General features: G+C 34.2%; 1 protein-coding gene across 1 annotated transcript; it reads right to left on the reverse strand.

Moving 5' to 3' along the window:
- Positions 1-17,585: 17,585 nt before the first annotated feature.
- On the reverse strand, positions 17,586-18,380 carry LOC131070839 (pathogenesis-related thaumatin-like protein 3.8). The gene is made up of 2 exons (XM_058006508.2): positions 18,293-18,380; positions 17,586-18,193 (listed from the first exon to the last, which is right to left on the reverse strand). The coding sequence occupies exons 1-2, from the start codon at positions 18,357-18,359 to the stop codon at positions 17,586-17,588; spliced, it is 675 nt and encodes a 224-aa protein (XP_057862491.2). The 5' UTR covers positions 18,360-18,380.
- Between the last annotated feature and the right edge of the window lie 6,116 nt (positions 18,381-24,496).

Below are 24,496 nucleotides of genomic sequence, written 5' to 3' on the forward strand. Positions count from 1 at the left end.
TTAAATTCATTACTCTCTCTCTTGGAATGAAAATCTGAATATTAATCTTGCTTCTCTATGAATAATCTTACCTCTGTATGAGTACAAGTTTGATCATCTGTATATAAAGTTATATAAATATTTTTCCTGTGAGTAAAAACCTATTTCTCTCTTTGAATGTAGGTATGATCATTTGTGTGTGTGTAAATCTTAATTCCTCAATTTAATTCATTCTCCTCTTAGAGCAGTCTTACTTCTCTATGAACAGAAACACGCCTGAAAATAAACTATAAACTTCACTATATTCATTAATCTCTGTGGAAATAAAGTATAAATCTATCTCTGTGAATATTAGTTCCTAAAAATCTTTCTTTGAAAGCTTTGTTTATCTCAGCATAATCTTCTACTTTTTTTTCGCTATCTATACATTGCTGAAATGAATTAATTTCTCTGTGTATTCCATCCCTGTGATTAAATTCTTATTCTTATTTTTTTTCATATATCTGTCTATATATTTCTCTCTTATGTTGGAATGAAAATAAAAAAACCATATATATATATATATATATATATACATTTATATTTCATAAATTTTAAAACTTAATGTAAAAAAATATATTTAAGTTAAATGCGCAGCATTACCAAAAAAAAAAAATGTGTCTGCATTATGCACTGGTCAACGCAAGGGGGAGGGGGGGGTTAATAAACTGCCGAGGAGTGGTATTCTCCACTACCCCCAGCGATCACTGCTACGGCAGGGGCCACAGAGGGTGTGGAGGGGACCACGACCGTCCCCTCACCACTACGGACCTATACCCGCATGTCCGCAGTGGTGATGGGACCCATGGGCCCCACTCCCGCTTAACTTTTAAAAGCCACTTTTAAAAAAAAAAAAAACTCATGGCAATTAGGTTTTTGTCAACTTTTTTTAAAAAAATCCAAATTTTAGTTTAATAAAATTTAATCATTCTTAGTAAATTTATAATTAATTTACCTTTAGCAAATTTATAATTTGTAAATTAAACTATACCAAAATTTATAATCAGAACTTTACAAACTATTTAAGTTTCACTTAGCAATTAATTCATATTAATATGATTGAACCAAATGTCTAAGCTAAATGCTATTTTTGGGACTAGTGACTTTATAAGTGATTATTCTCATGGTAGAATCAACACATTTCTTAACCTTTCATGTAACTTACACTATCCTTGCTTCATGTGAATTACTTGTACAATATTTGCATTCATTAATGACAAAGTTACATTTTCTTCACCTTCATGCAAATTACATGTTTAATTTTTAATATGTGAGTTCATAATTGTCATTTTCATGCAATTATATATTAAATAGTTTAGTTGTAGAAGAATGGTATTTTTATGAAGTGGTACTTGAATGCCATCGAAGTAGTTGTTTCAATTAATTAAACTTTGCAATGTCTAATTATGTACATTCATTTCATAATTGTTTTCAAGCATGATGCTTTTTTTTATAGATTCTTAGTTAGAAAACTAAATAAAGCAAGTCGAAAAACCAAAACCTAGCAGCGTTCGGTATATACAGTGCCTCTGGGTCACACTTACGGGTAATGTTATCATGTTGAACTACTGTACTTAACACCTAATAAAGATGCATCAATGACGTTTGTGGCATCATCCCTATAAATCATTGCGGAGTAATAAGGGACACTCGGAAGTTAAAATCCAAGGGGCAGGTAATCCCCCTTGGATCGATAATCTAAAAAGATAATCCTTAAATGATTTTACATCTGCTGAGTTAAACCATAGTAAACCCCCTTAAGGTTGATTGAGTGAAATACTTTTATGAAATTGATTTAATCTTGAAGAGTTGTTGATGATTGACAATTGTGTCAAGGGTGACGCTTATGATAGGTATTAGGATCTAGTTGTTTTAGGCCACAAGCAATAGGCCATCTTGAGCCTTTGCTTAAGTGCTACCACCATGGGTAGCAACCGCAGAGAAACTATCTGGGTCATTTACCCTAGAAAGGGTTGCGTACCCACTAATTAGTTTACATCAAACCATAGAGTAGAAAATAGAACTACATACTTTACGCCTTGATCCTATGCCGAAACGGGTATGTAGGAAGTCTTGGGATGGAGTTGTCCCTAGTACTCAGGCATTCGTGGGTGGGGTCTAGGTTTGGTAATAAGATGGATTGAGAAGAATCCTAACTTAAAAGATAAGTGAAATAAAAAGGGAAACGTAATTCAATGCATACTTGAAAGGAATCCTTTATGGATTCACTTGATTTCCCGAGGCCTTAAGCCAAATTTTGAGGTGGAATTCAAGCTTGTATTATTTTTATTACTCCTAAGGATGGTGACCTCAGTGCACTCCTATTAGAGGAGTGTAGTACTTAGTGAGTGACTTAGGACCCGAATGGTCCCGATGAGTCTAAGTCTCTGGCCAGAGCACCTCTTATCCCAATTGGATAGATGCCTACCCCATATGGGTAGATGCTTATCTCGTATTGGATAGATGAAACCTCTTGCTCCATATGGATAGGTGCCTAACCCGTATGGTTAGATTCTCATCCTGTATGGATGAATGCCTAATCCTAATGGATGGATGCCCAAAGTATGTGATTGAATCAAACACAAATGATTAGAGTAAACAAAAAAAAAAGTGGTCCAATTTTTGGGTTAAGTAAGGTGGGTTATTATAGAAGTCCCCTCATTCTGAACCTCTGGAACTACCACCTTTAAAGGTACAACTGCACTTGGGAGAGACATTACTGCCTTCAATGAGTCAAGAAGAAAGTGAATACTTGAAAACTCATTAACATTTGCAGTCAAGATATCTGGAGACACATGATCTAAAAAAGATACAAGAGAAAACATCATGTTGTCATCAAGATTAGAAATCAAACCACCTCTTATAACTGAAAGTAGCTCCCAGTGCTAGCCACTAGATAATAATTCAGAATGAGGTACAAAACCACCATAAGGAAAAGCACCAAACTCAAAATGATAAAGAGACAAAGAATTATCCATATCAGAAGCAGAATAAAGAGAGGGATGAATGTATGCATCCAATAATTCCCAAACCAGAGAAGCATCCAAGAGAATGTCCATACACACAGTAGTAAAATAAGAAGCAACTTAAAAAAAAAAATTATATTAGTATTGTCCACCAACCAACGTCTGCCCACCACTTTGCAAAAAGCAAGAGAGAATTCCAAAGAATGAACTTTAAATAGTCGACCAAGTTTCTCATCATCAAAAATGTGAGGATCCTGAAAATAACACTGCTTAACAAGCAATAAAATTCTATAACCAGCAGCCTCCATCACCAAAAAATCACAAAGGAAAATAATGCACCCAATAGAACAAGCAAGATTATAAAGAAAAAATAAGCCATCATTAATAAAGAAGCACATCCTCTGAACGAATTAAAATGATATCAGATCAAAGATCAGCATGAGCTAATTCATAGAACACCATACCAACAAGCTTCCACAGGCCATCACCTCTGAGAAAAAACATTCAAAGCTTCTCATTAAACCACAAACATAATTTTCACATAATTCCCATAATGAATGGAAGATATTCACATGAGCCAAATCCCAAGGACCATGTTAATAAGTATACACAAATCGCCACATCAAATATCAAACAATAAAAGAAACATAATTAATCATACATACAATCTGCCACTACAAGTGCAAAGTATAATCATTAAAGATTAACTAAAAGAGAAACTATGTAAACAACCAGTACCGATCAATCAATACAGTGCAAAAGATAATACAATCAAAAGTAGTATGACGTCTAGAGACAACCCAAGAACTAGACACCAGCCATCACCATGATTAAAAATACAAGAAAATATGTAGAATTAATATGGTGATGTAAAGCAGACAAGAAGGCTCCATACACCCTCACACTAACTACATACATATACAATCAAGATCAGTACGATAACTCAAAAGCTAGGCACCGGCCAGCACCATGGTTAAGCTTACAAGAAAACATGCAAAATTAATGAGGTGGTATAAAACAATCAATAAGGCCCCATACACCATCCAACTAAGTTGCATACATTATGGAAATCCCAAACAAGATGTGAGGTCGAGGCAAATCCAAAGAGTTTGCAGCAAAAAATTAAGGCTTTAAAGGATGAGGAGGCATGCAAATCTCTTCAATATCAACCAAAGATTGAATATTTTCATTTAAGGCATTATTTTCCAAGAAATCCGCAACACTATTAGCTTCCCTATAACAATAAAAAATAGAGAAAGAATTAAAGAACTCAAGCTGCAATAGAACCTTATCCAACCAATATTTTAGATGCCAAGAGTTAGAAGAGAGATTTGTGATCGCATAAAAGACAACTAAAGAGTCTCCTTCAATCACCACATCTGAGATGTGTAATGAAAGAAGCAAATCAAGCCAAATAGACAAAGTGTGCAACTCTACCACATTATTTGTCCCATTAGGAATACACTGACACTGGACTTTGATGACTTTGGACTTATCATCAAAAACCACCACCCCAATGGCAGACTTCCTTGGATTGCCTTGAGAAGCCCCCTCAAAGTTTAATTTATATTTGGAAGGAGGGGGGGTAACCAAACCACTTCTTTTTCGATAATTGGGGGAGACCTTTTCTTAGAAATGGCCACTTGCATAGGAATGAAATGCAAAGTTAGCCAATGCCTGATGACCCAACTATACCATGAAGTAAAAATGCATTTAGGGCTAAGGCCCTTATAAATAAAGGCAAAAGAAGATTCTGAGATGAATTTCTCAATACAAAAGAGTACATCCAATAATGAGGAAGGGTGTTTCCTAAAAATTCTATTATTCCTTTCCATCCAAATCTTCCAAATCAGAATAGAAGGGGCAATTATCCATACACAAGCATAAAAAGAAGATGAACATAATAGTGGCCAGCCCATAAATTGAGATCAAAGATCTCCATATAAAGTTGCAGACCAATTTAATTTCTTAAACAACCAATGCCAACATTGAGAAGAAAAAGGGAAATGAATAAAAAGATGATTAGTTGATTCTAACGACCCTCCACACATGACACATGGAAAAACAATAGTGATACCAAGCCTATCCAGCATCATACCTGTGAGAAATCTATCTTGGACAGCCAGCCAAGCAAAAGCTCCTACCTTTGGAAGACAGGCAACATGCCAAAACAACCAATAGGGAAAAACCTCCCCCCTACAATTAGCAGACAAATATTTATATCCATCCTTAACCGAATACTCCCTAGATTTTGAATGAACCCAAATAAGCTCATCACCAGCCTCTAAATAAAGCAATTGACGCTTACTTAATTCCTCAACAAAAGAAGATTTGAGCTCTTGATCAGGTGGAAGAGACTCTATTGATTTCCATCTGGCAACAAGGACAAGCCCCGAGGAATCCACAAAAAAATAATCAGCCACAAATAAACCCCAAAAATATTTTAAAAGAGACATAAGAGATGAACAATCTCTCAAACTAGTCAGAACAAAGAAACCATTCCAAACTTCCTCCCAAAATCTAGCTTTTCGACCATTATGTACAATCCAAGATAAACCATGAAGAATAACAGACCTACATTCAGCCATGAAGTTCCAAATTGCAGACCCCTTAGGAAGTAAGGAAGCAATAAATATTGCCTCCCTGGAATGATTTCTTAAGTAAGAGTGAATTCATTTGAGAAGGCATATATGTTACGGCAACCCTAGTCATCTTTCAAACTTTTCTTTTAAAGTTTTTAGATTTCACTGTATAAATATGTTTCCTATTGATCATATCATTTTTTTATTATTTATTATTAGTAGATAAGAAATTATTTTATCAATACGTTCAATATAGATGTGGAGAACCATTAACATATTGAATCAGTCTTTACTTTCTAAATTCAGTACATTCTGATAATCAAATAAAATATTATCTCAAAATTTTGATAAACAGTATATTACATAATCAGATTTTATTATAATATAAAAAATGTCTTAACCTAACAATTGTAATATTAACTAATATGTCTCAAGGTTGATATTCTCCAGTATCTTTTTTGGATACATTGAGTATTCAAGGAGAATTTTATTTATGGAGGAAGGCAAGACCCAACTTGAAAGTCACTTATCCTATGATAATGAGAGCCACAGTCTTTTGAAATACGAATGGTCCTCAACAATCAAACTTCTGTTATCTCCGGCTTGACTTTTCTGCATTATCAAAATCTATTTATTTGTATTCAAAGAAGTGATTTGTTATTTTCAATAGTCATCTATCCTAAGGTTGTAAAAATTTCAAAAGCCTTGACTATTCATGTTGAATTTATCTTATTATATTAACAATGTTCTACAATGAAAGTTATGGAGGAGTGACGACTTAAATACAACTAGTTATTCTATAGATAATTAATGAGGATATTTTGACTAGCTAATAAAATTAATTATAAATATTGTATTTGGATTAATTGTTTTTATTTTATTTTATTTTAATAAAAAATAAATTAATAAAACTAAAGATATTAATTATTTATAAATAATAATTAATGTGTTTTGACTTGATTGAATTGGGAGGGGCCTAAATCATTACATAACCACAATAGTGAAGAAACCGAGGGACTTAAAAGGAGTGAGACACAAAAAATAAAGTCCCAGCTATACCCAATAGACACCCAAAACTAGATTGAAAAACCCAGAGACTAGACTAGACTAAGTAGATGAATAGAACCAAAGACCAAAAAACATATCCCCACCGAAGACACAAACCTATTAGAAAATGGTCAGTGCTCCTCTCAAGATTTATGACAAGAGACTAACAACCTCTTGTGCGATCCATATCTCTATAGTTTGTATCAGATGTTGATCGATCGGTCAAGTTTGATGCAATGGAAAACTGGGTCAACAAATGGTATCAGAGCATTGGGTCACGGGTTTGAATCCCCTCAGGTAATGCTAAGGGAGAGATTGTTGGCAAAATGGTCAGTTCTCCCCTCAAGATTTATGACAAGGGACTAACTACCTCCTATGTGATCCATATCTCTATAGTTTGTATTAGACGTTGATAGATCGGTCTTTTGACACAATGACAAACTGGGCCAACAAAACCAAGGGCCAATGTGGTTGGAGGCTTCTCAATTTTCCAATCTTGGCTCATCACTTTCACTTTATCAGAGAAATAAAGTCTCTTATTCGAACCTTTACTAGACAAAATATCAAGGGACTTCAAGGCCGCTTTCACTATAGATATCAACAACTCTAAACCAATAGTAAGGGAGAGGAATCCAAATGATGTTTATTTCTTTCCTACCTCCTATCAATAGGTACAGGGATGGCTTGTATAGTAGCAACATTCTTCTTATACATTTTATTATTCTAAGATATCGTTTCCTCCATTTTCTTTTTAAGGAACATCTGGTTGTCCAGCAGAGACACAACAACCTTCACCATCTCCAATCTATCCTCTTTCTAGTCCAATTTATCACATATTCCCTCGAATTCCTCCTCCATTACTTCTCCATCTTTTAATATTTTTGGCTAAATCATTCGCTGAATAATAATTTATTCTGTATCTAATAGTTATACAAATTGATTTAAATGATTTTCTGAATACATTTATCGCATTGCAATATATTTTGTATCGTCAAAGAAATTATTAATTTTTTAGGAGGTGAATATATTTAGTTTTTCATTGAAAGTAGAATTTAAAAAATAATTTTGAAAAATCGTGATCACATAATTATAATTAATTAAAAATATTTTAAAATTTCATGCAATTGTTGATAGACATAATTATGTATATTTTTCTATTGGTCAAGTAATGTACATTAATATATTTTTTAATCATTTTAAATAATGTTACGAGTCATTTGATAATACACTTAGGCATCTTTACTAGTTTTCAAGAGTTTTATAGGCATTCTACTTTGAAAAGAAATAATTAATTTTACAAGAAAGAAACAACTTTGAAGATATTTTAATTTGAGAGTAACATTGGATCCTCCCATGAGTTTTGTCAGATAACATTTTCAAGGAGTAGGATGAACATGAGAAGCAGGAAAAGCAGTGGCATGGGTCGGGTGCTAGGGTTTCTGCATTAGATGAAGATGCAGGCAGTTATGAGGATGCAGAGGAGGCGAATGAAGGTGGAGGTTAGTGTTTTTTGCCTGAAGTGGTCATTATGGTGGTGTTGGGGGTTGGGGCTGGGAATGGTTATGGTGGGAGAGGTCATGTACTCTCCCTCTAGATGATGCTCATGGTTTCTTTCTCTACCTGCTGGAGTGTGCTCTTCGGTGGGTGTCGTATGGGTGTTTGGGATCTACGAAAGTTGGGCGATCCGTGGTAGCCTCCCTTGTTTGGTGGCTACATTTTCAAATCTTTTTGGTTCATGGTGTTCTGCATTTCCATGTTGGTCCCCTTGGCCTTTTCAGGTGGGCTTTCTAGTTGTGTTTGTGGTTGGAGGTTTCTTCCTTCACAGTTGGTGGGTGTTGGCCCTCATGGAATTTTCTTTCTTAGGTTCCTTCTCTATCATCCTTTTCAAGGTTTCTACTTAGCTTGGTATATTGAGGTGACCTCGGTTTGGTTGGGATTCCTTTGTCTAGGTGTATACGGTTGCTCCGGGTATTTTTCTTGGATAGCATGTTTTGTCCCTTTGTTCTCTAATGATTGGCACTGCCATGTTTGTTATGGTTCTGTGAGCCATTCTAAAACCCAGCCCTGCTGGTTTGGGGAGTGTGTTAATCCCCTTGGGTTGGTTTTCCTTTAATCTAGATTTTTTATGTATACCCCTATTTTCTTGTTCCAGAGGAAGGTTAAGGGATCCATTTTAAAACCTGGGTTATTACTATTTATGGGGTCTAGTTTTTATTGTACCTATTTCTTGACTCCTATGCCTTTCTCTCTCCTATTTTAGTCTCAGCGCCTTTGGGTTTCCTTGGTTTGGTCTATTGAGGTGGCTACTTATTATATTGAGGTGGAGATGGTGTGTTCTAGGGTTGGCTCTTCTTCTATAGAGGTGAAGATGGGTTTTGTGTTTGTTTACAGGAGTTGTAGGTAGTTTTTGGCGATACAACTATCAAGTTGTGGGAACCTTGGAAAACCCTCATTCAAGATTGTGGATGCTTGGAAAATCCCTATTGTTGGTTGTGGGAGCTTGGTTACTAGTTGTGAGAACCTGTCAAAACCCATCAAGGTTGGCGGAGGCAGGAAAAACCCCATGTCTTCTGGTTGTGGGAGCCTTATAAAACCCACTCTTAAGGTTGAGGGAGCCTATAACAACCCTATGTACTATTCTCTCTTCAGGGCTAGGCTGGATGCTAACAATTTTCAAGAGCCCAGTCTAGCCAGTCTTTTTTTTTTGTTAGGATCAGGTTTTGTTGATGATGATTTGATGATTTTACTTTATGTTAAGGGTGCCTGGGAAAACCCTTCTTGTTGGCTGAGGGTGGTAGACAAACCCTTGTTCTTTATCTTAGAGATCTACTAGTTCTTTTAGATCCATTAGTACTGCTAGCATGACTTGTATTGTTCTATCTTTGTAATCTTGCTAGCGTCTATTTAGTGTTTGTTGTTGGGTGTCTTTGATCTATTTTTTTGCAGTGTTCCATTGTTGGTTCTGGATCCATGTGGTTTCTGAGGGTTTCAGGTCTCTTCAAAGTTGTTGTGTGGGGTTTATGATCCCCTCAAAACTTGTTTATCCTAATCAAAAACTTTGAAGCTATTTTAATGAATTTAAATATTTTCAAAGATACTAAACAATATATATTATTATATGCATATACAAGTCACTTATATTCTTTATTAGAGCAAAATAAGTTTTGAAGGGACACAAAACCCTTAACAACAAGAGACATCCAACAATAAGAGAAAGAACCAAAAGAAAACCAACAACTACCCAACAACTAAAAAAAAAGATAAAAAGAGGGGTACAATGACATGACCCAACAACCTATTGAATATTTTTGACATATTTGAAATTTCAGCATTCCCGCTATAACATTTTTATTGATGTTGAGCACATCTTGAAAAATCTAGACATGAACGTTCTTACCTTTATCCTAGGCTTTGAGTTTTGGGTGAAGGGAGAAGAATAAGACCGTTGTCCATATCCTATTGAATAAATAGATCATTCTTCTCAGAATTCTTCTTGGAAATAAAGAGGGGGTCTTTCCTTGTAGCTAATTATTTTTTTTAATTATGCTATAGTCGGCCTTTGATTAGTTACTGAGTAATTAAAATCAATTAATTAATTAATTTTGAACCATTATTCTAATAAATATGTCAAATTTTATAATTTGATTATTTAATTCTATTACAATCAAGGAACACTAACAGGGAAGGGTGATTTAGTGTTCCATAATTTTTGGCTTTATTAAATTTATCATATAACTACATAGCACTTGAGGATATAGAGAAGCGGGTTTTGTAGTTTGGAAAATAGTTAGAAAATCTTTTTTTGGAGTGTTAGAAGTAGTTGGGATAGCAATTTGGGTCCTTTTTCAGATTTATTCAAGCTTTTGTAGGTTTGTGGAGTCATTTTATTCATAGTCATTCTCTGTGACTTTTGGTATATTGATGTCAAAGAGAATAGTCACTGTTTTGGTTCAAATGTTCATATTTCAGTTTGTCAAGGGAAAGAGAAAGTTATGTTGGATATTGTTGAGTTGTATGTGTGATCTAAGATTTGTGTTGTATATGTCTTTGGCATTATTGTCAAGGGGGAGAGAATCATGTGAAAAACTGCTATATCTTATGTTGATCTCAAGGGGAGTTTGTTGAGAATTATGGGGAGTTGTTGGTAGTTGTTTTCTTTCTTTGTATTAATTGTTTTCACATTCATATGTTGCCATCAATGCCAAAGGGGAAGATTGTTTGATATTATTGAGATATTTTTTGGAACACTATTTTGTCATTGATGTCAACATATTCATTTGTGTATTCTAGTGTTGTAGTCAAATTAAATGAGTTATTTTGGTCAGTGTGTTTTAGTTGAGCTGATGCGGTTTAATGTGTTTTGAGATAAGTATCTCTAGTTAATTCAACATAAGTTTCAGTGGTCCACATGATGACTTGATTGAGTTAGGTGATCCAATATTGAGGTTGATATTATATTGTTTGTGTTATTCAATATTCTAGTTTGTGCTCCAAAATTGCTATATATTTAGTTGCAGATGTATGGGATGTGTTTTAGATGTAGATGTGTATCCTCAATTCGATTGGTTCATGATTTCGATATCCACAAGTGAATCTTTCATGTTGATAATCATTTTTGATAGTGTTCTTGAGCTTCGATGGAGAGATGATGATGATTTTAGTAATCCAAGTTGTTGTACTTGTTGTGGTGCAATTCATATTTCTAGTGAATGTTCCTAGGTCATGTTTTATTTATTTTGTTGGTTTGCATTGATCGTTGTGCGTGATATTGATTATTTTATTGATTTATGGTGTTTTTCATGTTATGCATCATTTATGGAGTTGTAGCATGTTGTGGATGATCGAGGCATAATTCTTGGAGTTGTTTCATAATTGTGGTGTTTATTTGGATCTAGACTATATCTTAGTAGACATTTTTTGGTCCACATGCATATCGGAGATTGGCTTTAACTGACTTGATATTACATGTTTCATTTGTGTGTTATGCATTTTTGGGCCAACAGGTAGAAGATCTAATTTGATGTTGCAGATATATAAGAGTGATTGGTAGTGTCATTTATGAGATCGACGGTTATTTTGTGAGCATTGGCGATCTAGTGTTCACAATTCTTCATGCGTGAGTGGAAGATTCATACTCTGAATTGTAGTAGAACAACATATCAAAGCAAAGTGTGTTGCAGAGTGTGCAATTTGATATATGAGCTTAATCGAAACTATCTCCATGCATTTCTAGATGCTATTGATTAGTTCAACCACTTTAGTTATCTATTGTAATATATCTGTAAGGTAGTGAGCCTTTGTCAGGGTTGTAGCCCTTTTTGTATTTGAGTAGTGAGATCTAGGCATTGTGCCTAAAAGTATGTGCATTCCCCTTTGTAATATTATTATACTTCAAACAAGGTATATTTATATTGTGGGTCTCAATCCCACCATGGTTTTTCCCTTAACCAGGTTTCCATGTAAAAAATATTGGTGTTGTGGTGTTGTGAGTATTTTCTTTATAGTTATGCATCTTTCTTTTCTTCATATGTTCTATGTGGTTATATGATTAGTTTAATAAAGTCAAAAATTTTGGAACAATGGTTCACCCGCTCCTCTTAGTGTTCCTTGACCCCAAAGGATTCATGTTGACTTTTCTCTCTTTAATCCTCTCATAGAATTAATCAAATCTAACTTTAATCCTTATCTAACCCTTCCCCTAGCCTATTCCACCTAGCTGAGCAAGGGTTTAGTCAACCCTATCCCTTATCCCTCACCATATGTGTGCACATTCCTAAAATATCTCAAATTCCTTAAATATCCCAGATTTCCTAAATATTGGGGAAAATTCCTTAAAATTTCAGAAAATATCCCAAATTTCCTCAAACATGAGAATTGCATTCTTTTTCAATCTCTTTTTGAATAAAACCTTTCAATTTGGGTGGCTTACTCCTAAATGGGCATGTATCCTCAGGGACACATGTCCTTCTTACGGACACATGTTATTCTAATATGTGACACTGAGGGACACGTGTCTCATTCTCATGCCTCTCGATCTCTAACTCAAGCCTATTTAGACCCCCATTTTCATTCACAAATGCATCCACTTTCATAGTAGTTTGTATCCCATCTTATCTTAGTTTTCATCTTACATTCACTTTCATTGAGCACAATCGAGTATCCACCATATAGAAATCACACATCAAATCAGGGGACAATCAAATCGAAGGAGGAATATGGATTTTTCATTTTAATTAGATTTATTTTGTTTATCTATTTCCTTTCTTCTTAACATCCTAGTATTGAGTGTGGTTGAGGCATGTGTCTATCAATTACTTAGTTTATCGTTTCAATAGTTTACATTCACATTTTTTACATATAGATACCAATATAGGCAACCTTTCCCTTGCCATAGTGGTTTGTTTGGATTCCCAAAGGGAAGGTCACTGCCAAGACAAACCCACTATTTTATCACAGGCCACTCCCCCACAACCACCAAGCCCATGATTACCCTTGGCTTCCTTATGAGTATTAATTTCAATCCATCCAATAGGAGGACATTTCCAGACAACACCATCCCGAACTCACTTGGACTTGTGAAGGGGAATAAAGATATCTCACTAGAGCTACCAATTAAGTGAAAAAAGGGCATCATACTGGGAAGGAATGAGATTTGTGTACTTAAGCAGGTTCTTTGAGTAGACCACCATAAAATTCTCCTTAATAGCTACCCAAATTTTGAAATCCAATTTTTCCATAGGGTAGGCAATCTCCCAAAAAATTCTATTATTATGATCCTTTTATAATCTCCCAATAAATATGAGGCATGATAAGAGACCATAATAGAACAGGAGATGGATTAGAGGTGGGAGGAATACACTATAGCTAACACTTAGAAAACAAAGTAGGAAAAACCCAATCAATAGACCAAAGTTGAAAGAAATGTGTCCAAATAACACCAACACAACTACAACCAAAAATAAGGTGAAAAAAATAATTTTCCACTTCCATACACAAATAACATCTATTAGGCATAGCTAAACCTTTCTTGGATAGATTCTCAACAGTTAGAATATTATTTCATGCAAGAAGCCAAAAAAGGAATGGTAACCTTGGGGACCAAGTAAGAGTTCCAAACCCATGCACATGAAGGTTACGTGGAGCACAAATCCACTTCCATACAAATCACTTAAGTCAATTACTTACCCAGTTTAATTAATTAATTACTAGGTCTTTGATCATATTCTATATCCTAAATATTCTAATTTTTTCTAAGTCCTAATCTATTTTGACCTTAGTCCTAACCCACTTTCCTAAGTTCTAATTCCTATTTCATATCCCCTTCCACATAAATTTGATGAGTAAAATTAATTAAAATTATCTACATAACCACTGAAAAAAATTTAAAATAATTAAAAGTTCCCTTTTATTCTTCACCACTTATTCTATAACTATTCTATAGGCTATCTCCCAAAAAACTTAAAATCATTAAAAATTATAACTATCCTCCACCATTAATCTCATAACCAATCAAATAGATTTATCTCAATCTTTAATTAGATCTCCACCATCACTAAGGCATCCCAAAACTCTATAAGTAGACCATTTAGGATCCCACTTTTAATAATCAACTACCCTCATTGCAATGTCAAGCAACTAGTTTGAAAGAAACTACGTTAAAACATTTTAGAAGATATAATTTTGTATTTTTTTAATTTAGAGTCTCTAGAGATGTTTTGCATTTATTTCTACTCCTTGCATTTTTCAAATTCTACTTTCTTGTCCCATCCTAGGTTATTGTTCTCTACTACAAATACACATCATCTTGATTTGGTGGCGGTTCTTTCATCTCCTAGTGGGTTTTCTCTCAGCCTAATGTTGGTCTGCAATGATTGGGGTTGGGGATCCATCCAAGGGGACTATTGAGCTTATTTCTCTAGCTTTTGGTTCCTCTACCTCTCCTACAAAGTTTGGTGGCATTGCTCCTATTAGTGTGAATAAGAAAATTTCCTAACTAGTTATTGGTTAGCACATATTTGCACATGTTAATTTTACTTAGGATAGCTTAGTTGTTACATGACACAATCATTTAATATTGTTAATTTTAGTTATCTTAGGTGTCCATCTAGATAGAGATGAGTCATTATTATGCATTTAATTTTGTTATAGGGTAGTTGTAACTAACCCCTCTCGACTTCTCTATATAAGTAAACTCGTTGTAATATACCAATTCATCTGAATACAATTCATTTCTTGGTGAATAATATTTTTCCTCTTTACATGGAAATTGTTTCTAGTCGAGATCCTAGTTCCAAATTTGCAAACTCCAACAATTCCTCCTAGGTCCTCTTGCTCTAGTGAACATGCTTCCTATGCAAATATTCTAAGGAAAATCTTTCCTACTACTTTTGGTGCTAAGATTGCTACTTCTAGGAAAATGAAGGGCTCTGTTAAGTTAGTTCTTATTCTATAACTACTCTCATGATTCCTATAGGTAAGATAGTGTTGGATTGTGAGGAATATTATGCCAAGCATAGCTTAATTTGGATATTTTTTCATTTTTTGGCATTCTCTTCTTGATTTGTACCTCTAGGTTCAAACCATTAGTTTTTTGTTGTAATTAGATATTTATAGTTTTCACTAAAATGAAAAGAAAAGGAGATAAAATGAGATCCTAACCTAATATTTAAAATGTCCCATGATGATCCTCATATACATTTAAAATAAGACTAGAACCACTTAACCATGTCAATCTTGGAGGTCCACCATACAAGACTAGGAGATGAGTAAGTGAGAAACAATCATACTCACAACAAACATGCACAGATTGGAAAATGTTCACCATAATAAAAATTTCTTAATACATAATTTAGATTCACAACAAGATCTAGATACAAAAAAAACAATAAGTAATTCATAAAACATTGGACAATATTTCCTTGAACTAGTCTGAGACACAAATATGTGTTGATGGATACAACCAACCTCAAATGAACACCATCTCTAATAAATTTCACTCATAAAAAAATCCATCAAACATAATTAAATCATGTGTTTGAAGATTGATAGTTACAATTTCTCTACACTTAAAATTCTCTCCAACTTTCTAACATGCATAAGACAACCAAATTCATTATTGTGACTCTTAGAAAGAATGACAAGAGTTTCAACTAGTAAAATTACACCTTAGTTCTCCCTACCCACCAAACATATATACATCGATAAATCAAAAACTAAATATGAATCCTAATTCATAATTTCTTGTTTTTTTTTTTATTAAAAACATAATGATGTTCTGACATCCATCCAAGGATTCCTAAAGATATTCCATCTCAAAATACTAATTTTTATTTGAAGAAAATTGTTTTTTAATGCAACCATTTCAAATGAGAAAAACATAAACCCTTAGTACATACATATCGTTACATATGTACTATCTTTGGAAACCACAAGAAAACCTTAGTACCCCAATTCAATCTCTTTTATGAACTTGAAAAAATATATGAAACAAATCATCAACTTACACACTCAAAATTCATACAATGATATTCTTTTGTGCAAAGTTCACACACACAACTATTTTATTTTACACCAAATCTAGCTCAAAAAAAGTACGATTGATATTTTTGAGGACAAGGACTTGAACCTTGAAGGTGTGGCTATTGGACTTGATAAAATAACTCAGGTGAATATGAGGAAGATGGCTTAGAAAGCTAAGGAACTGGATGATCTCAAGAGTGTTGTTGTCTCTATGATTCAACTTGAGAAAGAGTTTGTGGAGCTTCTTAAGAATTTTTCTTAGTTTTGTTGTCTTGTTCTTTTGGCTGCCCCTTTGGTGTCCCCATGTTGTCCTTTTGTTACTCTTGGTTTTCTTGCTAGCTTTTTGTTTTTGTCAGCTATTTCTATTTGTTGTTATGTGCTTTCTAGCTAGACCTTTCATGTTTTATCTATTTTCTAATTTTCTGTAAAGGGTTTTAGGGCCCTTCAAAACTTGTTTTTCACGTAATCAAAAACTATTTTATTTTACACTCACAAAATGCAAATATAGTTGTTCCCTTTTGCACCCATCATATTCACCAACTAGTAATCTACTTTGCATTGACAAAATGCACATACATATTTTTTTTATTGTACAACCATTAAATACATACGTAATTAAATATTTCTTTTGTACCCACAAAATGCATAAATATTATTACTCTCTTTTTTACCCCAAAATACATAGGAAATGATAATCCTTGCAAATAGATGTGTTGGACTAGCAATCCAACTTTTTGAATTATTATTTAGAATTGATGAAATACTATGTAAACATATGAAATAAGGTATAGATTGATTTAAAAAATATTGGAGCCCATGTACACCATTTTTTACAATAACTATTTGAACCTTTATAATAGATTATCTTGTATAAGGTAAAGTGACTATTCCATCTTGTATACAAGTGAAGTGTTTAGAAATAAATGATTATTTTTTGTAAGAAATTCCTTAGGAGAACCTTATCCAACAAAAGACACAATTGTCAATATTGAATTTTATGTAAAAAAAAAAAAAGATGATGTACAATTACAAATGTATATTCTTCTTAAGGAAATGACTTTATTTCTTTCAACAAGATAGTTCTACCAATGTTTTTATTAATTTACATATTTAAAAAAATTATGAATAATCGTATAATTGCAGTAATAATAATAAGAGGACAAGAATCTATAATCTTATCTATGAAATAACAGATTACAAAACTATATAGAGAGATATTTAATTTTGAAATATAAAGAAAATAGAATTTTAAAGTATATATTAATATTTTCTCATAACAGTATATTGCGTGAGATTAATCACCCTTCTCTCATTAGTGGTGAGATGACAGCAATGTTTTATTGGTAATAAGTGGTGAGAGATGCAACTATGCGGCTACACCACCGGTGTCAATTCGAAGATGACATTTCTTATTGATATATTATTCCACACATAAACATAATCCTATATATATCTAGGGACAGAATACAACACTGTAGTCAGTACCAGAGGGGTAAGTGAATGTGGCTGTATCGTCCTTGGCAGAGCTGTAGGCCTGAGGGCATTGCTGCTTGAATATCATTGAGTAGTTTGTCGGAGGGCAGCTGTTGGTATAGCTGCCAGTGTAGCAATACTGGTCGGCTTGAAAGGCAACGCAGGCACTCTTACATCCGCCAGTCACCTTCAATTCAGCAGGGCAGGCGTTCAGGTCGGCTTTGCATGCAGGAGCGGTGCACTGTGTATTGGTAGGGCTGATGGAAAGAGGAATGTTGAATCCGTCCACCAGGGAGACGTCGTAGTAGTCCTGGTCGCTCTGGGTGTACTCGGCCAGCGTGGCGGGAACAGCTCTCGAGACTGTGCAGCTCAGTTGGCCGCCGCAGTCACCTGTTTGACAGGTTCCTTTGCCGCTCGCATCTAAAGAGCAGCCAGTTCGGCCCCAGAATCTTGCCGACTGTGTCCCCGCCGCCAAATTAACCGTCCACGTCTGACCCTGGGTCAGCTGCTGCCCTCCTCCGGGTAATCCCGCCGCCCAGACTGTGTACCCGCACTGGTTCCGTATATCAAACTTAACTGCTCCCGCCTCTGCGACAAATCTCACACACATACTATTATTGTTAGCCTTGGAAATGTATATACTATTCTACTACTTGCAACACCCATTATGTTACTATGACAGCTTACCTTGAATATAAAGAGATATGGCCATTCCAGCCACAAGAAGAAGCGCAAGATCTGATACTTTTGCCATTATAACTAGTATCTATATCGCTTACAGCAAAGACTGAATGAAGATACAAGGAAGGGTATGTCACTTATATAGAGAGCTCCACCTCCTACGAAGGTAAGGAGGAAGCAAAGAAGCAAAGACCCGACTTTAAGAGCCCTCTTGTCCCTTTTTAATTTTTCTTTTCCCAATTTGTCTTTTTTAATTTGTCTAGGTTTTATATGAAGATGCGACCAGATCAACTACAAGAAGTGCAAGATCTGAAACTGTTGGCATTATACAGCCTGGATTGAATGAAGATCAATACATTGTATATATGAGGAGGGATTTACCATTTACTGTTACCAACGAAGCCTTGAGAAGCGATGTATGTCACATTCAAGCTTTTCTTTGAAAGCTTTTAGATTTTACTGTAGAAGCCTAGACATGACTTCAAGGCCGCCTATCGTATGAGAGCCCAAGTCTTTTTAAATTCGTAAGGTCATCAATAATCAAACTTCTGTTACCTCCGGTTTGACATTTTCTGCATCATCAAAATCTATTTATTTCTATTCAAAGCAGCGATCTCTGGTTTTCAATATCCTAAGGTTGCGTGAATTTCTAAAGCCTTGACTATGCATGTTAAATTTAGTTAATTATATTGACATGTTTTATAATGAAAGTTATGTAGGAGCGAGGATTCAAACACAGCCTGTTATTTTATAGATAATTACTAATAATATTTTAAATAATTAATAAATCTAGTCATAAATATTATATTTCGATTATATGGTTTTTTATATTTAGTTTAATTATTAAATAATTAAAAATATATTGTTTTTAAATATTTATCTAAAAGTTAATTATAGATATAAATTTGATTAAATGATTTTGTGAATTTATCTATATCATTATAATTTATTTTTTAATGTAAAAAAATTATGAATTTTTTAGAGATGAATCTATTTAATATTTTGATTCAAAATGGAATTTAAAAAGTAATGTATTATTTTAAAGTCATCTTCTTTCATTTATGATAGTAATAACACAGATGGTGGTAATGTCCATTGGCAGATAAAAAAAATAATGGTCACTGGGACAAGAAATTTCTATTAAATCCCGCAGTCCATTATTTATATTTGTAGATGTATTATTGGTGGTGCCATAATGTCACCTCTCTTCACATTATCTATATAATAGATGCCTTGCCTCCCATTTCACTAAGACAAATTGGGCATTTGCAAATTTGTTTGTGTTCTGGCCAAATTTGTTTGTGTTGTGACAAAAAAGTGAACAAATAGTGAGAAGATAGTAGTATACAAAGGTTTGGATTACGAAAAGTTAAAAAAAAAAAAAAATACTAGCATTGATAAAACCATCATAGAAGATAGTTGAATTTTCTACTGATTACATGGTAGATTAAAAGAATATACAAACAACAAGCAGACATGCATTAGCAGTTGAAGATAAATAGATGCATGAAATCAATAGGCTGAGCTTTAGATTAAAATAATATATAATGCAATTGTAAATGTAAACAGACTATATTGATTTTTAGACTAATCAGAATTCTGAGACAATGAATTTAACTATTATTGTTTGATTTAAAGAAATATAAAACCAATTTTATGACTTATTAGTTTGCCTCTGTAGATATGAAGACCAAGCAATTATCCCTTATGCCATTCACTACATGTATCGTGCTGTGTATTTTATTCAATAAAAGATGGAGGATATATACCACTAGTCTTCATTGGATTGTGCCTCCACATGGGGTCGCGACCCTATGTGGAACCACCTTATGCCATTCACTGCATGTATCGTGCTGTGTATTTTATTCAATAAAAGATGGAGGATATATACCACTAGTCTTCATTGGATTGTGCCTCCACATGGGGTCACGACCCTATGTGGAACCACGTGGTTCCACATAGGGTCGTGACCCCTATATGGAGCCACGATCCTTCTACACCGGCGGAATTACTTAACCAAATGTCACAATAGAAAATCTAGTATGTTAGTTTAATAAATCAATTAAATCTTAAGTCCAAACAAAATCTTATTTCTGGGCGCTAATAGACAAATAATGATTTTGTTTAGAGTTACGACTAAGGCTAATTTTAACACTCCCTCTTAGTCTTAGGAGTATAGACCTAAAACTTAATTTAGTTCAACACTAATCTCATGATAATTACATCATCTAGGTGTGAAGAATCAGCCTATGATTCTAAGGATATACTCACTTTGATATCCAATTTTAAGTATCAGCCTGTGATACTAAGGATATGCTCACTTTGATATCCCTGTTATAGTATGTGCACTTACATTAATCCACTTACATAATGTCTACTATAATTTATCATATTACTGATAGTCAAATTGTCTAATTTTTAGTTTATATGATCTTAAAAAACATTTATAAGATCGTCACCTTACAATGTTAAAATACAAGAGTTTATTAACTAAAGAATCGTCATCCTTTAGGAATGAACACAGGGAAAGGTTACATACTTCATATACTCAAATATATGACCAAGAAGTTTACATAATTTTAGATATCAATTACATTTTAACCATACCAAGATACCCTCTGAAGTGATCAATTTTCACTCTTGCTAGGGGTTTGGTGAGAATGTCAGCTGTTTGATCTCCTGTATTGACATATTCTAGTCTTATTACCTTTCTCTCTATCATGTCTCTTACATAGTGATATGGGATCTCAATGTGCTTGGATCTATCATGGAAAACTGGATTCATTGAAAGTTTAATGTAGCTTTGATTGTCACAATGAATGATAGTAGGCTTCAGACTTTCACCAAACAGTCCTACTATCAATTTTCTCAACCATACGGCTTCCTTAGCTGCCATGGATACAACTATATATTTAGCTTTTGTGGAGCTCTAAGCTATGGATGATTGTTTTTTGTAGATCCAAGATACCATAGTTGATCCTAAGCTGAAACAACATTCTGAAGTGCTCTTCCTATCTATCACGCTTCTAGCCCAGTCAGAATCAAAGTATCCATGTAGGTTCAATGTAGTGTGTTCATAATGCAGTCCATAGTCCAAGGTACCTTGTAGATATCTCAATATATGCTTTACTGCAATCAAATGTATTTCTTTGGGTTCAACCATGTGTTGGCTGAGTGCATTTATTGCATAACATATATCAAATTTGGTATTGACTAGGTACATTAATGATCCAATAATCTATCTGTATAATGTTGAATCTGCAAATTTGGGATCTGCTATAGCTTCTTTTAGTTTATGTAGGTTTGTTTCCATAGGAGATGACATTGGCTTACAATTCATCATTCCAAATCTCTTCAGAATGTCAATGGTATATTTACCTTGATTTACATAAATACCATCTGGTTTTTGCCATACTTCTAATCCAAGGAAATAATGGAGTAGACATAAATCCTTCATCTCAAACTCTGAAGCTAGTTCCTGTTTGTATTTTGCAATGCAATGATCTTTTCTTGTAATTAATAAGTCATCTACATATAATATGAGTATCAACATTTCACCTTTGATTATTTTGAAATACAGATTTGGATCAACAATGTTTTTAGAGAAACCTATCTCTAATAAGTAACTGTCAATTCTTTCATACCATGCTCTGGGAGCTTGTTTTAATCCATATAGTGCTTTATCTAACTTGCATACATGTGTTTTAGCATTATTTACCTCAAATCCCTCAGGTTTCTCTAGATATACTTCTTCTTCAATTGTTCCATTAAAAAATGTAGTTTTTATATCCATTTGATGAACTTTCCATCCTTTAGATGCTGCTATAGCCAGGATTGTTCTAATAGAAGTGTATCGTGCAACAGGTGCAAATGTTTCTTCATAGTCAATTCCTTCCTTCTATGAGAAGCCTCGAGCAACAAATCTTACCTTATATTTTTCTATACTGCCATCAGCAGCATGCTTAATTTTAAAGAGCCATTTAGAAGATACAACAGATTTTCCTTTAGGTCTACGCACAATTTTCCACACATCATTCTTTAAGATAGATTGATATTCCTCTATCATGGCATCCTTCCATACTTACTATTTAAGAGCCTCTCTGGCACTTGAAGGTTCAACATTTATGAGGTATGTCATTAGAGTAACATAGCTAGAAAACTTTAAAGGTCTTTTGCTTTCTCTAAATGTTCCTCTAGGTGCTACAAAGGATTCTGCTTCCTGTACTGTTTTTGTGGCCCATAGTGGCCTCTTCCTGGGATTCTCTGTTGTAGTGTTCTCAAGTTCCAAGGTGTTATCCTCAGGATGCTCCCTCTGAGTTTTAGAAAGAGAATCTTCTTCCAAATTAATGGAATTAGTTGGGATTTCAGGTGTGATGGAACTCCTTCTTTTGTTAATAGCTATATCTTCCTCAAATATGACATCTCTGCTTAATTCTATTTGTCTTTGACCAGGGATGAATATTTGGTAGGCTTTAGATGTTTCACTATATCCTACAAAAATCCCTTTCTGTCCAGTAGGTTCTAATTTAGTTCTTTTCTCTTTAGGTACATGAATATAAAAAAGACATCCAAATATTTTGAGATGGCTAATATCAGATTTAATTCTAGTAAAGACTTCTTCGGGAGTTTTGTCACCAATATGAGAGTGAGGACATCTTTTTTGAATGTATACAACGGTATTAGTGTTTTCTCCCCAAAGTGCAGTTTCTAGGTTCTGATCTAACAACATAGCCCTTGCCGCTTCTACTATTGTTCTATTTTTTCTTTCAGCAACCCCGTTTTGTTGAGGATTGTAGGGTACAGTGAACTCCCTCTTAATCCCAGCATCTTTGCAAAACTCTTTAAATACTTCTAATGTGTATTCCCTACCATTGTCAGTCTTAAGAGTTTTGATTTTCCTACCAGGGTGATTTTCTGTAATAGATTTGAACTCTTTAAATTTCCTAAGAATATATTCAGATTCTTTACTTTTAAGGAAATAAATCCAAGTTTTCCTAGAAAAATCATCTACAAAGATTACATAGTATAATGTGTTTCCTAGTGATAGTTCAGACATGGGCCCACATAAGTCAGAGTGAACTAGTTCTAGTACTCCTTTAGTTTTTCTAGAACTACAGGGAAAAGAGCTTTTAGTGTTTTTCCCTAGTGCACAGCCTTTACAAACATCTGAATGAATTGGCTTTAGTTTAGGTAGTCATGTGACTAATTTCTCCATAGAGGGTAGAGCACGAAAATGTAAGTCCCCTAGTCCTCTATGCCAAATTTCTTCTTGATCTATGACTTCATGAAGTAAGGTTTGATTTTGCTCATTACACAATTCATAGAGGTGTCTTTGTCTGTAACCAATCACTTGTGCTCTTTTAAAGGTGGTTGTTTTTGGCCATGCCATTACCTTTCCTTCTATGAATGAGACTCTATATCCATCATCCTCAAGTGCAGAGATAGAGACTAAGTTCCTTTTGATGCCTGGTACAAATATTACCCCGGTGAGTTGGATTGAGATTCCAAACTTCAGTCTGATTGTACATGTCCTAACACCCTTTACAGGATGTGCAGAGTCATCCCCTATTGTTATCTCTTCATTTGATCCCTGTTCCATTAAGTCTAGTAATTCTCTGAATCTGGTGACATGTCTTGACGATCCACTATCTATCACCCAAGTGTTAGACTTGTTTGAAGCTTGACTTGATAGTGCTGAATATAATACAAACTTCTTAGATTCAAGTTCTATATTCCTCTCTACTTTGGTGAACGATACCTACTTTTTTACTTTATCAGGATAGTTAAATGACATATGTCTATACTAATCACATCTATGACATTGGATTTTTGACATGTCTTTCTTATGAAAGATTTTCCCATTATGGGATTTTCTCTTCTTGAAGTTTCTCTTCTTTCTTTCCTTTCGAGAGTCGGTATTTAGAATGTGGAGGTCTTCATCTTTAGTTTTGTTATTTCCCCCTTTCATTTGCCTTGATTCTTCAAGGAGACAGTCATCCCTTAGTTGATCAAATTCTGTGAATTTATCCCTTGCATTTATGCCTTGTTTGAATGATTCCCAGGATTCAAGTAATCCGTCTAGGGTAATCATTGATAGTTCTTGCTTCTCGACATGATAATCAAGTTTTTACAGTTGATCTCTGAGTGAACCTATCCTCATGAAGTATGAGTTTATTGTTTGACCTTTATTTATACTTATGTGGTTCAACT

This window comes from Cryptomeria japonica, chromosome 8 (assembly GCF_030272615.1).
Source record: "Cryptomeria japonica chromosome 8, Sugi_1.0, whole genome shotgun sequence".
Classification (NCBI taxonomy): domain Eukaryota; kingdom Viridiplantae; phylum Streptophyta; class Pinopsida; order Cupressales; family Cupressaceae; genus Cryptomeria; species Cryptomeria japonica.

Coding starts and splice junctions, on each gene's coding strand:
- LOC131070839 (XM_058006508.2), bottom strand. CDS start 18,359: ATGGCAAAAGTATCAGATCTTGCGCTTCTTCTTGTGGCTGGAATGGCC. Junction 18,194..18,292: donor CATATCTCTTTATATTCAAG/GTAAGCTGTCAT, acceptor GATTTGTCGCAG/AGGCGGGAGCAGTTAAGTTT.